General features: G+C 51.5%; 1 protein-coding gene across 1 annotated transcript; it reads left to right on the top strand.

Annotated features, from left to right (window-relative positions):
• The first annotated feature begins 4,225 nt into the window (after positions 1-4,225).
• On the top strand, positions 4,226-11,054 carry LILRB5 (leukocyte immunoglobulin like receptor B5). Its single transcript, XM_054539001.1, is given in 15 exon segments — positions 4,226-4,333; positions 4,479-4,514; positions 4,702-4,986; positions 5,134-5,331; positions 5,334-5,432; positions 5,893-6,204; positions 6,488-6,790; positions 7,101-7,151; positions 7,450-7,497; positions 8,561-8,680; positions 9,002-9,065; positions 9,148-9,185; positions 9,445-9,497; positions 10,382-10,540; positions 10,620-11,054. Coding segments are annotated over 15 exon segments (1,947 nt in total). The 5' UTR covers positions 4,226-4,299; the 3' UTR covers positions 10,767-11,054.
• The last annotated feature ends 3,687 nt before the right edge of the window (positions 11,055-14,741 follow it).

Below are 14,741 nucleotides of genomic sequence, written 5' to 3'. Positions count from 1 at the left end.
ACCCTGTGATTTTTAATGAAATGGCTAAAATGGCAGATGTAGAATTCAGAATCTAGATGCCAAACAAAGATCACTGAGGTTCAGAAGAAAGTTGAAACCCAATCCAAGGGATCTAGGTAACCCAGTAAAATGACACCAGAGGTGAAAGATGAAATAGACATTTTAAGAAAGAAAGAAACTGATTTTATAGAGCTGAAAAACTCATTACAAAAATTGCATAATATAATAAAAAGTAGTAACGGCAAAATAGACCAAGGTGAGAAGAGAATCTTAGAGCTCAAAGGCTGCTTCTATGGCCAGGTGTGGTGGCTCACGCCTGTAATCCCAGCACTTCGGGAGGCTGAGGCGGGCGGATCAACTGAGGTCAGGAGTTTGAGACCAGCCTGACCAACATGGTGAAACTCCATCTCTACTAACAATACAAAATTTGCCGGACGTGGTGGTTCATGCCTGTAATCCCAGTTACTAGGGAGGCTGAGGCAGGAGAATTGCTTGAATCCATGAGGTGGAGGTTGCAGTGAGTCAAGATTGTGCCATTGCACTCCAGCCTGGGCAACAAGAGCGAAACTCCATCTCAGAAAACAAAAACAAAAACAAAATTAAAAGAGACTGCTTCTGTGAATCAACGCAGTCAGACAAAAATAAAGAAAATAGAATTTAAAAGAATGAACAAAACCTCTGAGAATTATGGGATTATGGAAAGAGACAAAACCTATGACCCATTGGCATCCCTGAGTAAGAGAGGAAGCAAGCAACTTGAAAAACATATTTGAGAATATTATCAATAAAAATTTTCCCAACCTCACTAGAGAGCCAACATTCACATTTAGGAAATTCAGAACACCCCAGTGAGACACTATACAACAAAACCACCCACAAGCAACATAGTCATCAACTTCTCCAAGATCAACATGAAAGAAAATTATTTATGGCAGCTAGAGAGAATAGGCCAGTCATCTAAAAGAGGTACCTCATCAGGCTAACAGTGAACCTTTCAGCATAACCCTAAAAGTCAGAAGATATTAAAGATATTAGGGTATATTTTCAGCATTCTTTTTTTTTTTGAAACAGAGTCTCGCTCTGGTAGCTGCGACTACAGGCACGTGCCACCACGCCCAGTTAATTTTTGTATTTTTAGTAGAGATGGGATTTGGCCATATTGGCCAGGCTGGTCTCAAACTCCTGACCTCGTGATCTGCCCGCCTCAGCCTCCCAAAGTGCTGAGATTACAGGTGTGAGTGACTGTGCCTGGTCTGGGGTCTTAAACAAGCTTGAAAGATAGTCTAGGCCACAAGTACTGCGATTCCTGGGCAAATCCTAGTGCTGTGCTGAGTTTGGAACCAGTGAATTTAGAGAAATCAGCCAAGGTAGCTAAGGGTGTACTTGTTTCATCCCTCCCACTACCCAAGGCAGCACAACTTGTAGCAACAAAAGTGATTCCTTTCTTCTGATTGAAGAGAGGAGAGGGAAGAATAAAGAGGACTTTGTCTTTTTTCTGGGATACCAACTCAGCCACAGAAAGATAGAGCAACAGGCAGAGTCCTGAGGCCCCCATCCCAGATGCTAGCTCCTGGACAACATTTTTACACATACCCTAGGCCAGAAGGGAAATTGCTGCCTTGTGGGGAAGGATTTAGTCCTGGCAGAATTCATCACTTGCTAACCAAAGAGCTCTTGGGCCCCGAATAACCAGCAGCAATATACAGGTACTATGTCGTGGGCCTTAGGTGAGACTCTGAGACTTGCTGGCTTCAAGTGAGACTCAGCACCTTCCCAGCCGTGTTGACTGTGGGGTGAGAAAAGTGGAGGAAAAAGTAAAAGGGACTTTGTATTGCACCTTAGGTACCAGCTCAACAACAGGGGATAGAGTGCCAAGTAGGCTCTCGGGGTCCCCGATTCAAGGACTTTGCTCTTAGAGATCATTTCTGGACCCGCCCTGGGCCTGGGCAGAGCCCAGTGTCATGACGGATGAATAGCAGGCCAGGCAGGTTTCACCACAAGCTGACTGAAGATCCCTTAGGGCTTAAAAGAACACTGGCAGTAGTCTGGGAGTTCTCCTTGTCGGCCTGTCATGGCAGTGGCCATGGCGTGAGGCTCCTTTGCCTTAAGAAAGGGGAGGGATGAGTGGGAAGGACAGTATCTTTGGTTTGAGTGCCAGGTCAGCTGCAGTGCAACAGAACGCCTGGTGGACTTCAAGATTTTTATTTTTTTATTTTTTAGTAGTATTATTTTGAGATGGAGTTTCACTCTTGTCACCCAGGATGGAGTGCAATGGCTTAATCTCGTCTCACCGCAACCTCCGCCTCCCGGGTTCAAGCAATTTTCCTGCCTCAGCCTCCTGAGTAGCTGGGATTACAGGCCTGCAGCACCACACCCAGCTAATTTTTTTGTATTTTTAGTAGAAATGGGGTTTCTCCATGTTGGTCAGGCTGGTCTCAAACTCCGGACCTCAGGTGATCCACCCACCTCAGCCTCCCAAAGTGCTGGGATTACAGGCGTGAGGCACCGCGCCCGGCGGCTGAATCTGTTAAACACAAAAACAGGAGAGGTAGCCCCATGCTGATTATGGACTTCAGTCAGTGGGCGGAGATATCCCAGCTCCTGTCCACAAACACGAGCGAGGGTGAGCCACAGCTTTTCTTCTCCCTTTTGTTTTTTTTTTTTTTTTTTTTGAGACGGAGTCTCGCTCTGTCCCCCAGGCTAGAGTGCAGTGACACGATCTCAGCTCACTGCAAGCTCTGCCTCCCGGGTTCATGCCATTCTCCTGCCTCAGCCTCCCAAGTAGCTGGGACTACAGGCGCCCGCCACCACGCCCGGTTAATTTTTTCTATTTTTTTTTTTTTTTTTAGTAGAGATGGGGTTTCACTGTGTTACCCAGGATGGTCTCGATCTCCTGACCTCGTGATCTGCCCATCTCAGCCTCCCAAAGTGCTGGGATTACAGGCGTGAGCCACCGCGCCGGGCCGAGCCACAGCTTTTCATCTTCATCTGGAGCCCCTACCCCTCCCTGATTGTGAGGACCTGGGGTTCCTCTTCTGTCCCACACAGAAGTGGAAATTTCCTCCCTAATGACCCTGGGATGGTCCTAGACACAAGCGGGCTGCCAGCTTTCAAGTCTGTTCTTTGATGTGCAACCTTCTCAGATTAAAAAACTTTTCATTTCTTTTTCTGCGCAAAACTTTCGTAATCTACTATTTCAGATGTATAATCTACATATTTCAGATATATATATATATATGTATGTATGTTTTGAAACAGGGTCTTGCTCTCTCACCCAGGCTGGAGTGCAGTGCTATGATCATAACTCACTACAGCCTGGACCACCCAGGCTCAAGCAATCTTCCTACCTCAGTCTCCCAAATAGTTGGGACTGCAGTCGTGCACAAACATACCTGATTATTTCTCTTTTATTATATGCAGAGACGGGGTCTCACTATGTTCCCCAAGCTGGTCTTGAACTTCTGAGCTCAAGGGATCCTCCATCCTCAGCCTCCCTAGGTGCTCAGATTACAGGGGTAGGCCACCGTGCCGGGAACTTCAAACATATTATAAGGAGCATTTCTTGGTATTTGGAGCAGATGTGGGCTCTTGAGTGGGGGCATCAATCATCCTCCTCAACTACGGAGCTCAACGCCAGGATCCTCTCACACCCCAACCACTCCTGTCTTAATCTGGTCTGGAAATTCACCATGGCCGAGCCCCCTCCCATGTCCCAGGCACCACTGAGCCCCACATCCACTCTGAGAAGCTGAGGTCATGACCACAAGTTCCAAAAGAGAAAGGCTCAAGCAAGCCACTTTGCTGTCCAGGGTCACATAATCGGTGGAATTGGGAAGAAAATTCAGCTCCCCCCTCCACCCCCTGAATCAGATGACAAACCTGAGTAATTGTTCTGAAAACTTGGAACATGGCTGGAGGCACAGAGGGACGGCCAAGGACAAAGGGGCACTGAGGAGGCAGGAACGACTCAGGTTCATTCCCAGCGGAGGGGTTTTGTTGCTCTGCCCTAGCCCTTGGTGAGCTGAGTATAGGTCAGGCCGACAGTGGCTAGGGCTCAGGGAGACCCCATTTCTGTCTGAAATGTCTGCAGAGAGCCTGGAGCTCACCCCACCCCCATCCCTGGGGAAATGAGAGCCAGGCTCTTGGGGAGGGCAGTTCCCCTTCCTGTGGGGCTGCAGATGGGACAGCCTTGTGACAGGGGGAACCCAGCCTCCAGTCCACACTCTGCGTGTTTTTGTGCCCCGCCAGGCACCGTGGTCTCATCCGCCTCCACAGCTGAGTCCAGTGGGAGCTGACGCCATGACCCTCACCCTCTCAGTCCTGATTTGCCTCGGTGAGGTTTGAAGAGGGGGAAGGAAGTTCCCCGTCTTGGAGGGAGCTCACTCTAAAGCCAGGCTCTGGTCTATCAGAGGCTCCGAGGGAGGAGAGGAACTGTTGGGGCTTTGGGGGCAAATCTATCACAGGGAACTCTCTTCCAGGGCTGAGTCTGGGCCCCAGGACCTGCGTGCAGGCAGGTGAGTCTGTCCCCAGCTGTCCCAGGTCCCTTCTTCTCACTGGGGACAAGGGCCCAACCCCGGGCAGCTGGGGGTGGAGATAGCTGTTCTGGGCTGACTGATGGGGACGTCTGGAGGGTCCCGGGGCTGAGAGCTAGAATCTGAGGGATGAGGATGTCTTGGGATCCAGCCTCTGATTCCATTCTAGGCACCCTCCCCAAACCCACCCTCTGGGCTGAGCCAGGCTCTGTGATAGCCCGGGGGAAGCCCGTGACCCTCTGGTGTCAGGGGCCCCTGGAGACTGAGGAGTACCGTCTGGATAAGGAGGGACTCCCATGGACCTGGGACAGACAGAACCCACTGGAGCCTGGAGCCAAGGCCAAGTTCCACATTCCATCCATGGCGTATGACAGTGCAGGGAGATACCGCTGCTACTATGAGACCCCTGCAGGCTGGTCAGAGCCCAGCAACCCCCTGGAGCTGGTGGTGACAGGTGAGAGGACACTCAGGGGTCCCAGCCCCAGGCTCTGCCCTCAGGAAGAGGGTCGGCTCTTAGGGGCGTTTCCCTCTCACAGCCCAGCCCTGGGGATGATGTGGGAGGTGGGAGCCCCATTTAACACGGTGCCTCCTCCTCTACTAGGATTCTATGCAGAACCCACTCTCTTAGCCCTGCCGAGTCCTGTGGTGGACTCAGGAGGAAACGTGACCCTCCAGTGTGATACACGGGACGGACTTCTCACGTTTGTTCTTGTTGAGGAAGAACAGAAGCTCCCCAGGACCCTGTACTCACAGAAACTCCCCAAAGGGCCATCCCAGGCCCTGTTCCCTGTGGGTCCCGTGCCCCCAGCTGCAGGTGGAGGTTCAGATGCTACTACTATTACAGGAAAAACCCTCAGGTGTGGTCGAACCCCAGTGACCTCCTGGAGATTCTGGTCCCAGGTGAAAAAGCCACCACGCTCCTTTATATAATTTTGGGGAGCCAGATAGGTTGTTGGGAGTTTGGTTGATGACTGATCATGGCAAGGACCCCAGAAGGGTGTGTTGATGGATGGGCTGAAGATGTGAGGAACACCCTATGGGGAGGCTCGGATGGGGAAAGAGGAGCCTGAGTCACCCTCACCTGGAAGGGGTCAACTCAGGAAGGTACTGGGTGTATTTGCTGCAATTTCCTGTCCCTTGATGAGGAGAGGACAGACCAGACAGACAGTGGCCAGGAGTCAGGGAGACACTATCGGTCTGGAACTTCTCCAAGACAGACCCAGGTGAGAAGGAGCCCGTGGGATCCCAGACACAGAGCATGAAAGACAGTGAGACCTGCAGGGCCAGGACGCCAGGACGGGAGAAGGAAGGGGTGGGGGAGGAACTAGCCCTCCAAGTCCCAATTCCTCTTTCCCTCCAGGCGTGTCTAGGAAGCCCTCCCTCCTGATCCCGCAGGGCCCTGTCGTGGCCCGTGGAGGCAGCCTAACCCTGCAGTGTCGCTCTGATGTCGGCTACGACAGATTCGCTCTGTACAAGGAGGGGGGACATGACCTCCTCCAGGGCTCTGGCCAGCAGCCCCAGGCTGGGATCTCCCAGGCCGGGATCTCCCAGGCCAACTTCACCCTGAGCCCTGTGAGCCGCCCCCACGGGGGGCAGTATAGATGATACGGTGGACACAACCTCTCCCCTAGGTGGTCGGCCCCCAGTGACCCCCTGGACATCCTGATCGCAGGTGAGGAGCCCAGCGGGTTCAGTCAGGGACCCAGGCTCTGCATAGGTCCTGCTGGGGGAATCCAGTTAGTGATGGCCGGGATGAGGCGGGGGGTGATCCCAAGGGAGGGAGAGACAGAGAGAGAGAGAGAGAGAGAGAGAGAGAGAGAGAGAGAGAGAGAGACAGGGGTGGGTGGGGAGAGGAGACTCAGAGAAAACAGAGACAGAGGCTCCTAGAGAGGCCTGGGGAGGTCTCAGCTCAGAACAAGGTAGGGCAGCCCCTCACCCATCCTTCTTCTCTCCAGGACAGATCCGTGCCATACCCTCCCTCTCGGTGCAGCCAGGCCCCACAGTGGCCTCAGGAGAGAATGTGACCCTGCTGTGTCAGTCACGGCATCAGATAGACACTTTCTTTTTGACCAAGGAGGGGGCAGCCCATCCCCCGCTGTGTCTACAGTCCAAGTACCAGTCTTATAAATATCAGGCTGAATTCTCCATGAGTCCCGTGACCTCAGCCCAGGGTGGAACCTACAGATGCTACAGCGCAATCAGGTCCTACCCCTACCTGCTGTCCAGCCCTAGTTACCCCCGGGAGCTCATGGTCTCAGGTGAGGGCCGTGACCCTGTCCTGTCCAAGCCCAAAGGCTCAGCTCAGGCCCTGCCCCCAGGAGAGCTCTGGGCTGGGATGGAGTCGGGGTGGGGGGGGTTTGAGGGGGGCTCAGCCAGAGGGAGACTCACCCCTCAGAGGGGAGGAGGACAACGGGGTCTCCCCAGGCATGCCCACCCTTGGCCCCATCTCCTGGGACGCAAATGGTGAAAGGTGAGCAGAAGGAAGTTTCCAGAGAAGCCACGGGCAGGTGGAGGGAGGGGTCTCCTCACTCAGCACCAAACTCACTCCCTTTCTGTGCTTATTCCCAGGACCTTCTGGGGATCCCAGCCTCCCACCCACAGGCTCCACCCCCACACCTGGTGAGTCACTGAGGCCTCTGGGCTCGGAGGGAGCACGGCCTCCCCCTGGGCAGCCCTGAGTCTCACCGAGGATCCTATTCCCCTCAAAGACTCAAGCAGGAGCTTCCCTCCAGGGAGCTGGGCAGAGCCAGAGGAGGGGCCTCAGGCTCTCCAGGGCTCTGAGGCTGGGCTGGTGAGTGGGGGGCGTCGAGGCAGAGAGAGATGTTGGGTGTTGGGGCCCAGCCTGGGGGAGGAGCAGCCGGGCTGACATGGGGGGCACAGCAGCCCCAGCCCTCACCTCCCCATCCTGACCCAGGAGGCCCTGAGGACCAGCCCCTCAACCCCACGCGGTCGGATCCCCAGAGTGGTGAGTGAGGGGCTCTGAGTGGGAGGTGGGCAGGGACCAGGGGAGGCAGAGGTGGGTTCTGTCCTAGGTTCAGGCTCCTCTGGAGATGGTGACGTGCACAAGCCTTTCCCCGGCCTGGGCCTCAGTTTCTCCAAGTGTAAAGGAGAGAGGCCTGCACAGGTGGGATTCTTTAGGGGCTTGTCCTGTCCCACCTGCAGCAGTGACGGTAACCTGGGGCAGGGCAGGGGAGCAAGGCCATGGTTTGGGGCATTCAGGCTCTTTCCCTGCATCTCTGGGGCTCGGCTCAGGGGCAAAGAACAAGGGCTGCAGGTCAGACTCCTGGGTTCACTTCCTAGCTCTGCTGCATCCCACCGTGGGGCCCCAGGCAGGTCAATTTTCTACTCTGACTCAGTCTCAGCAGCTGTAAACTGGCTCAGTCCAATCAAGCTCACAGAACTGCTGCGAGGTGTAAGCGAAATCATGGGACCTGGCCCTGTACACAGCTCAGCAGGGACACAGCCCAGCAGGGACACAGCCCTCCAGTTACCCTCAGCCCTTCCCAGATACACACAGAGCCCCTATCCAGACAGGTTTTGCATGGGAGTGTGGGAACTTGACAGAGTGGGAAACGGTCCTGGCTGAGCTGGGGATGAAAGCAATGCAGGGTCCGTCCTGCACAATCCACTCCCTCCCCTAGGCCCTGCTGTGCTGGGGAAGGGAGGACCGTAAGGAGGACACTAGCCCCAGATGGAGACACTAGGACAGGCCCCTCCTGTCAGATGAGGAGACCCAGAGCAGGAAGTGGGTGTCCACCTGGTGGGGCAGCAGGAGGACAGCTGGGGAAAACACAAGGTCCTGGGTTCCCTTCCCAGACCTGCTTCTTCCAGGCTGGGGAGCCTGGGGCAGGCGATTCCCCTCTCTGAGCCTCAGTTTGCTCCTCTGTGAATTGGGGGGTTGGCAGTCCCATGTTGCACGACTGCTGTGAGGGTTGGAGCTCATGAAGGAAAGACCTAGCTCGCGCCTGCACACAGTAGGTGCTCACATCAATGATGTCATCCCCATTCCTGACGTCATCACGCTCAAGGTCTAGGAAGGCACCTGGGGGTTGTGACCGGGGTCTCAGTGGCCTTCATCCTGCTGCTCTTCTTCCTCCTCTTCCTCCTCCTCCTCCGACGTCAGCATCAGAGCAAACACAGGATATCGGGTGAGTAGGGAATGGGGGGACCCGTGGGCCGACCGAGGGTGGGCTCAGGGCACCAGCCAGAGGGAACCCAAACACACAGGAAAGTCAGCTTAGAAAAACCGCTCCAGAAATTCCCAGGTGAAAAATCGATGGAGAAAGAAGAGAATAAATGTGAGCATGTGTGGAAGTGCTTGATTCTTCTGATTTTACTTTAAACTTATGACGTGTTTAAAGCCTCAGTGCCAGTAGGCCTCCAGGTTTCCTTCTTTCCGCTCGAGTTGTGTGTGCAGGGCAGCTGGTTCGAATTCTCCCAAGCCTGACACTCTGTCCATCTCTGTCCAGCCCATTTCTACCGTCCTACAGGGGCTGCGGAGCCAGAGCCCAAGGACCAGGGCCTGCAGAAGAGGTAATTCTGCCTGAAGACCCCAGACTCCCATCCACCCGCACAGCCCCCTCACTGCCCCTCACATTCCCGTGTCCTCCCCCAGGGCCAGCCCAGTTGCTGATGTCCAGGAGGAAATTCTCAGTGAGTGACAAGAAGCGGAGGGCACCTGGGGTGGGCAAGGGGGCCTCAAAGTTTCTGTAGCAATGGGGGCACAAGCACAGGCTGGGAAGGGTCTGGGGCCAAGGGGGAGGTGGTCTGAACCCACACTGTGGGACCTCGGGGACATCACAGTCCCTCCCTGGATCTCAGCCACCCTAGTGGGAGCAGGGCAGGGGTTGGCAGGACTGAGAGATCTCAGGGAACCTTCCCAGGAGATGAATCCCTTGCTCTGCCCCAGCAGATGCTGCTGTGAAGGACACACAGCCTGAGGACGGGGTGGAGCTGGACACTCAGGTAAGACCCCGCCCCTGTCCCGGGCACCAAAGGCCTCCTGGTGCCAGATCTAATCCTGCAGGACTTCTCTGTCCTCCTTCCCCCGGCTCTCAGCATCGTCACAGTGGACCCCTCCTTGTCCAGCACGCTGCCTCCCGCCTGCTGTGATGTCACTCTCTCCTGGTGTCCTGGGACCTCGTGGGCCTCCTCCCGGGTCCCCTTCCTGCTCCTCATCCTCTGTTTGGTCATCTGGTTGTTAGAGCGCTCCCCAGGCCTCAGGAGGATGAGGAATAAATGAACCACCTTGGTCCCCTGGGCTCCCCTTCATTCATTCATCCAGCGAGTGTTCCCGGGAGCTCACCGAGGATCGGGCTCCCCGTGGGAGCTGCAGACACAGCAGGGAGCAAAGCCGCCCCCGCCTCCTGAGCTCACCTCGTGGTGGGAGACAAAATGCAAATAAATGCGCCGTGTCCAGGAGTGCAACGTGCTGTAAGGAACATAAACCAGGGAAAGGGCAGAGAGTGTGGGGCAGTGGGGCCAGTCTGAATGGAAGGGGAGGGCTGTCTGCTCAGCTGTCATCTGAGAAGCCTGGACGGAGGGGGCCACACGATCCTCTAATGGACGAGCCCCTACAGGCAGAGGAAACAGCCATGCAAAGGCCCCGAGGCAGCAGCGAGCTCTTGCAGGAAGGCCGCCTGAGGCTGCAGCCAAATGGGCAAGGTCAGAGTGAGGAGGAGGGGCCAGAACCACAGGGAGGGAGCGGCCAGACCCTCCACGGCCTTAGGGCGTCCCTGAGATTCCATCAGGAAAGGGATGTAATCGGATCACCCTGGGAACAGTGAGGAAAATTGACTCCAGGGGGTCAGGGGGATTCAAGGACACCCCCCACCACTGTCTCTCTCCAGCAGAGCCCACACGATGAAGACCCCCAGGCAATGACATATGCCCCCGTGAAACACTCCAGACCTAGGAGAGAAATGGCCTCCCCTCCCTCCCCACTGTCTGAGGAATTCCTGGACACAAAGGACACACAGGCAGAAGAGGACAGGCAGATGGACACTGAGGTGGGTCCTTTCCTCTCCAGGCCCCCAGGCCTCCCCGACCCCCACCACGTTCCTTCCCTCTCACTCTCCCCCACTGCAGGCTGCTGCATCTGAAGCCCCCCAGGATGTGACCTACGCCCAGCTGCACAGCTTGACCCTCAGACGGGAGGCAACTGAGCCTCCTCCATCCCAGGAACGGGAACCTCCAGCTGAGGCCAGCGTCTACGCCACACTGGCCATCCACTAGCCCAGGGGGGACGCAGACCCTACATTCAGCAGAAGGAGACTCAGGGACTCCAGAAGGCACAGGAGCTGCCCCCAGTGGACACCAATGAACCCCAGTCAGCCTGGACCCCCAACAAAGACCACCAGGACATCCTGGGAACTCTGGGACTCACTAGATTCTGCAATCAAAGATGACTAATATCCTTGCATTTTTGAAATAAAGCCACAGACTTCTCAATAAATCAATGAGCTGAAAAAACTAAAACAGAAATTAGAGAATGGTATAAATTGAATGATAATGTAAATATTACACATTAAATGATGAAATCGGAAAACTACAAATGAGCGAATGAATTAGAAAAGAATAAAACCTACGTAATTAATGACCTTGGCAATGATAGAAAGAATTTAGAAAAAGAACAACAGATTATTCCAAATGAAGGTGTGAGGAAGGGGACAAAAATAACAGGAGGAGTTACTAATGAGGACAAAACAACTACGTGAAAACTCAGTGAAGCTAAAAAAGCTCATTCTCGAGAATGTGAATTACATTCACAAATCCTAGCCACGATAAGCAAGGAGAAAAGCGGGGATCAGGCACACATCTCCATATGGGGATGAAACAGCAGACACCACCACAAATCTGACACATATTGCCTTTATTTTTTTCACTTTTAAGTTCAGGGATACATGTGCAGGTTTGTTAGACAGATAAACTTGTGTCAAGGGGGTTTGTTTTGGTTTTTGTGTGTGGGTTTTTGTTTTGTTTTGTTTTGTTTTGTTTTTTGAGACGGAGTCTCGCTCTGTCACCAGGCTGGAGTGCAGTGGCGTGATCTTGGCTCACTACAACCTCCGCCTCCCGGGTTCAAGCAATTCTCCTGCCTCAGCCTCCCGAGTAACTGGGACTACAGGCGCCTGCCACCACGACCGGCTAATTTTTGTATTTTTAGTAGAGGCAGGGGTTTCACCATCTTGGCCTGGCTGGTCTCGAACTCCTGACCTCATGATCCATCCTCCTCGGTCTCCCAAAGTGCTGGGATTACTAGGTATTAAACCTAGTGCCCTGTTTTCCTGATCCTCTCCCTCCTTACTCCCTTCACCCTCAAATGCGCCCCAGTGTCTGTTGTCCCCCTCTATGTGTCCATGTGTTCCCATCCTTTAGCTCCCTCTTATAAGTGAGAATATGTAGTATTTGGTTTTCTGTTCCTGCATTAGTTTCCCAAGGATGATGGCCTCCAGCTCCATCCTGCCCCCACAAAGGACATGCTGTCATTCTTTTTTATGGCTGCATAGTATTCCATAGTGCATATGTGCCACGTTTTCTTTATCTAGTCTGTCATTGATGGGCATTTGGGTTGATTCCATGTCTTTGCTATTGTGAATAGTGCTGCAATGACCATTCGCGTCCATGTGTCTTTATGGTAAAATGATTTATATTCGTCTGAGTATATACCCAGAATTGGGATTGCTGGATTGAAGGGTAGTTCTGCTGATAGCTCTTTGAGGAATCGCCATACTGCTTTCCACAATGGTTGAACTAGTTTACACTCTCACCAATGGTGTATAAGTGTTCCCTTTTCTCCGCAACCCCACCAGCATTTGTTATTTTTTGACTTTTTAATAATAGCTATTCTCACTGGTGCGAGATGGTATCCCATTGTGGTTTTGATTTGCATTTCTCTAGTGATCAATGATATTGAGGTTTTTTCATATGCTTGTTGGCACATGTATGTCTTCTTTTGAAAAGTGTGTGTTTGTGTCCTTTGCCCACATTTTAAGGGGGTTGTTTGTTTTTCTCTTGTAAATTTGCTTAAGTTCCGTATAGATGCTGGATATTAGACGTTTGTCAGATGCGTTGTTTATAAATACATTTTCCCATTCCATAGGTTGTCTGTTCACTCTGTTGATAGTTTCTTTTGCTGTGCAGGAGCTCTTAAGTTTAATTAGATTCCACTGGTGAATTTTTGCATTTGTTATTATTGTTTTTGGTGTCTTTGTCATGGAATCTTTGCCCATTCCTATGTCCAGGATAATATTGCCTGGATTGTCTTCTAGGGATTTATAGTTTTGGGCTTTACATTTAAGTCTTTAGTTTGTCTTGAGTTAATTTTTGTATGTGGTAGAAGGAATGGGTCCAGTTGCAATCTTCTGCATATGGCTAGCCAGTTATCCCAGCATCATTTATTGAATAGGGAGTCTTTTCCCCATTGCTTGTTTTTGTCAGCTTTGTCACAGATCAGATGGTCGTAGATGTGTGGCCTTATTTCTGGGCACCCTATTCTGTTCCATTGGTCTATGTGCCTGTTTGTGTACCAGTGCCATGCTGTTTTGGTTACTGTAGCCTGGTAGTATAGTTTGAAGTTGGGTAATGTGATGCCTCCAGCTTTGTTCTTTTTGCATAGGATTGCCTTGGCTATTCGGGCTCATTTTTGGTTCTATATGAATTTTATAATAGTTTTCTCTACTTCTGTGAAGAATGTTGTTGGTAGTTTGAGGGGAATAGCATTGAATCTGTACATTACTTTGGGCAGGATAGCCATCTTACTGATATTGATTCTTCTGATCCATGAGTATGGGATGTTTTTCCGTTTGTTTGTGTCTTCTCTGATTTCTTTAAGGAGTGTTTTATGATTTCCACTGTAGAGATCTTTCACCTCCCCAGTTAGCTATATTCCTGTATTTTATTTTGTGTGTGTGTGGCACTTGTGAATGGGATTGCCTTTCTGATTTGGCCCTCAGTTTGGCTGTTGTTGGTGTATTGAAATGATAGTGAATTTGTACATAGATTTTGTATCCTGCAACATTGCTGAGTTGTTTATCAACTGGAGGAGCTTTTAGGCTGAACACTCAAGTTCTTTCAAACATCTGGAAAGCCCTTTCAAGAAGGATTACTACAAATAAGCACAGATAATGAAAACTGCAATACACATCTAACTCTTCAAAGCCCAGACAATGAAGAACATTTACTAAAATCAACACCACCCAGAAAAACATGACCTCACTAAATGAGGTAAATAAGGCACCAGGGACCAATCCTAGAGAAGCAGAAATATCTGACCTTTCAGACAAATAATTCAAAATAGTTTTGTTGAGGAATGTCAAAGACATTCGAGATAAAACAGAAAAAGAACTCAGAATTCTATCTTATAAATTTGACATAGAGATTAAAATAAGTTTTAAAAATCAAGCAGAAAAATTCTAGAACTGAAAAAATGCAATTGGCATACTGAAGAATGCATCAGAGTCCTTTAATAGCAGAATTGATCAAGCAGAAGAAGAATTTGTGAGCTTGAAGACAGGCTATTTGAAAATACACAGTCAGGATCAAGAAAATGAGGTATATATACACCATGGAATACTATGCAGTCATAAAAAAGAATGAGATCATGTCCTTTGCAGGAATGTGGATGGAGCTGGAGGTCATTATCCTCAAAAAACTAACTCAGGAACAGAAAACTAAATACCTCATGTTCTCACCTATCAGTGGGAGCTAAATGATGAGAACATGTGGACACAGAGGAACAACAGACACTGGGACATATTGAAGGGTGGGGGTTGGAAGAAGGGAATGGATCAAGAAAAATAACTAATGGGTACTAGGCTTAATATCTGGGTGACAAAATAATCTGCACAACAGTCAGAGCCTTGGCACTTGGGTCTGAACCTTGCTCAGAGTAGGAGTCCGCGCAGAACGTCAGCTAAGTTTCCAGAATGACTACCATCTTGACTTACACTTTTAAAACTCTTCCCACTGCATGGCCAGGCATGGTGGCTCATGCCTGTAATCCCAGCACTTTGGGAGGCCAAGGCGGGTGGATCACGAGGTCAGGAGATCGACACCATCCTGGCTAACACGGTGAAACCCTGTCTCTACTAAAAATACAAAAAAAAAAAAAAAAATTAGCCAGGCATGGTGGTGGGTGCCTGTAGTCCCAGCTACTCAGGAATCTGAGGCAGGAGAATGGTGTGAACTCGGGAGGCAGAGCTGGCAGTGAGC

Source organism: Pongo abelii, chromosome 20 (assembly GCF_028885655.2).
Source record: "Pongo abelii isolate AG06213 chromosome 20, NHGRI_mPonAbe1-v2.0_pri, whole genome shotgun sequence".
In the NCBI taxonomy this organism is placed as follows: domain Eukaryota; kingdom Metazoa; phylum Chordata; class Mammalia; order Primates; family Hominidae; genus Pongo; species Pongo abelii.
Note: the sequence above shows the minus strand (reverse complement) of the source record. Positions and strands in the feature narration are given on the sequence as shown.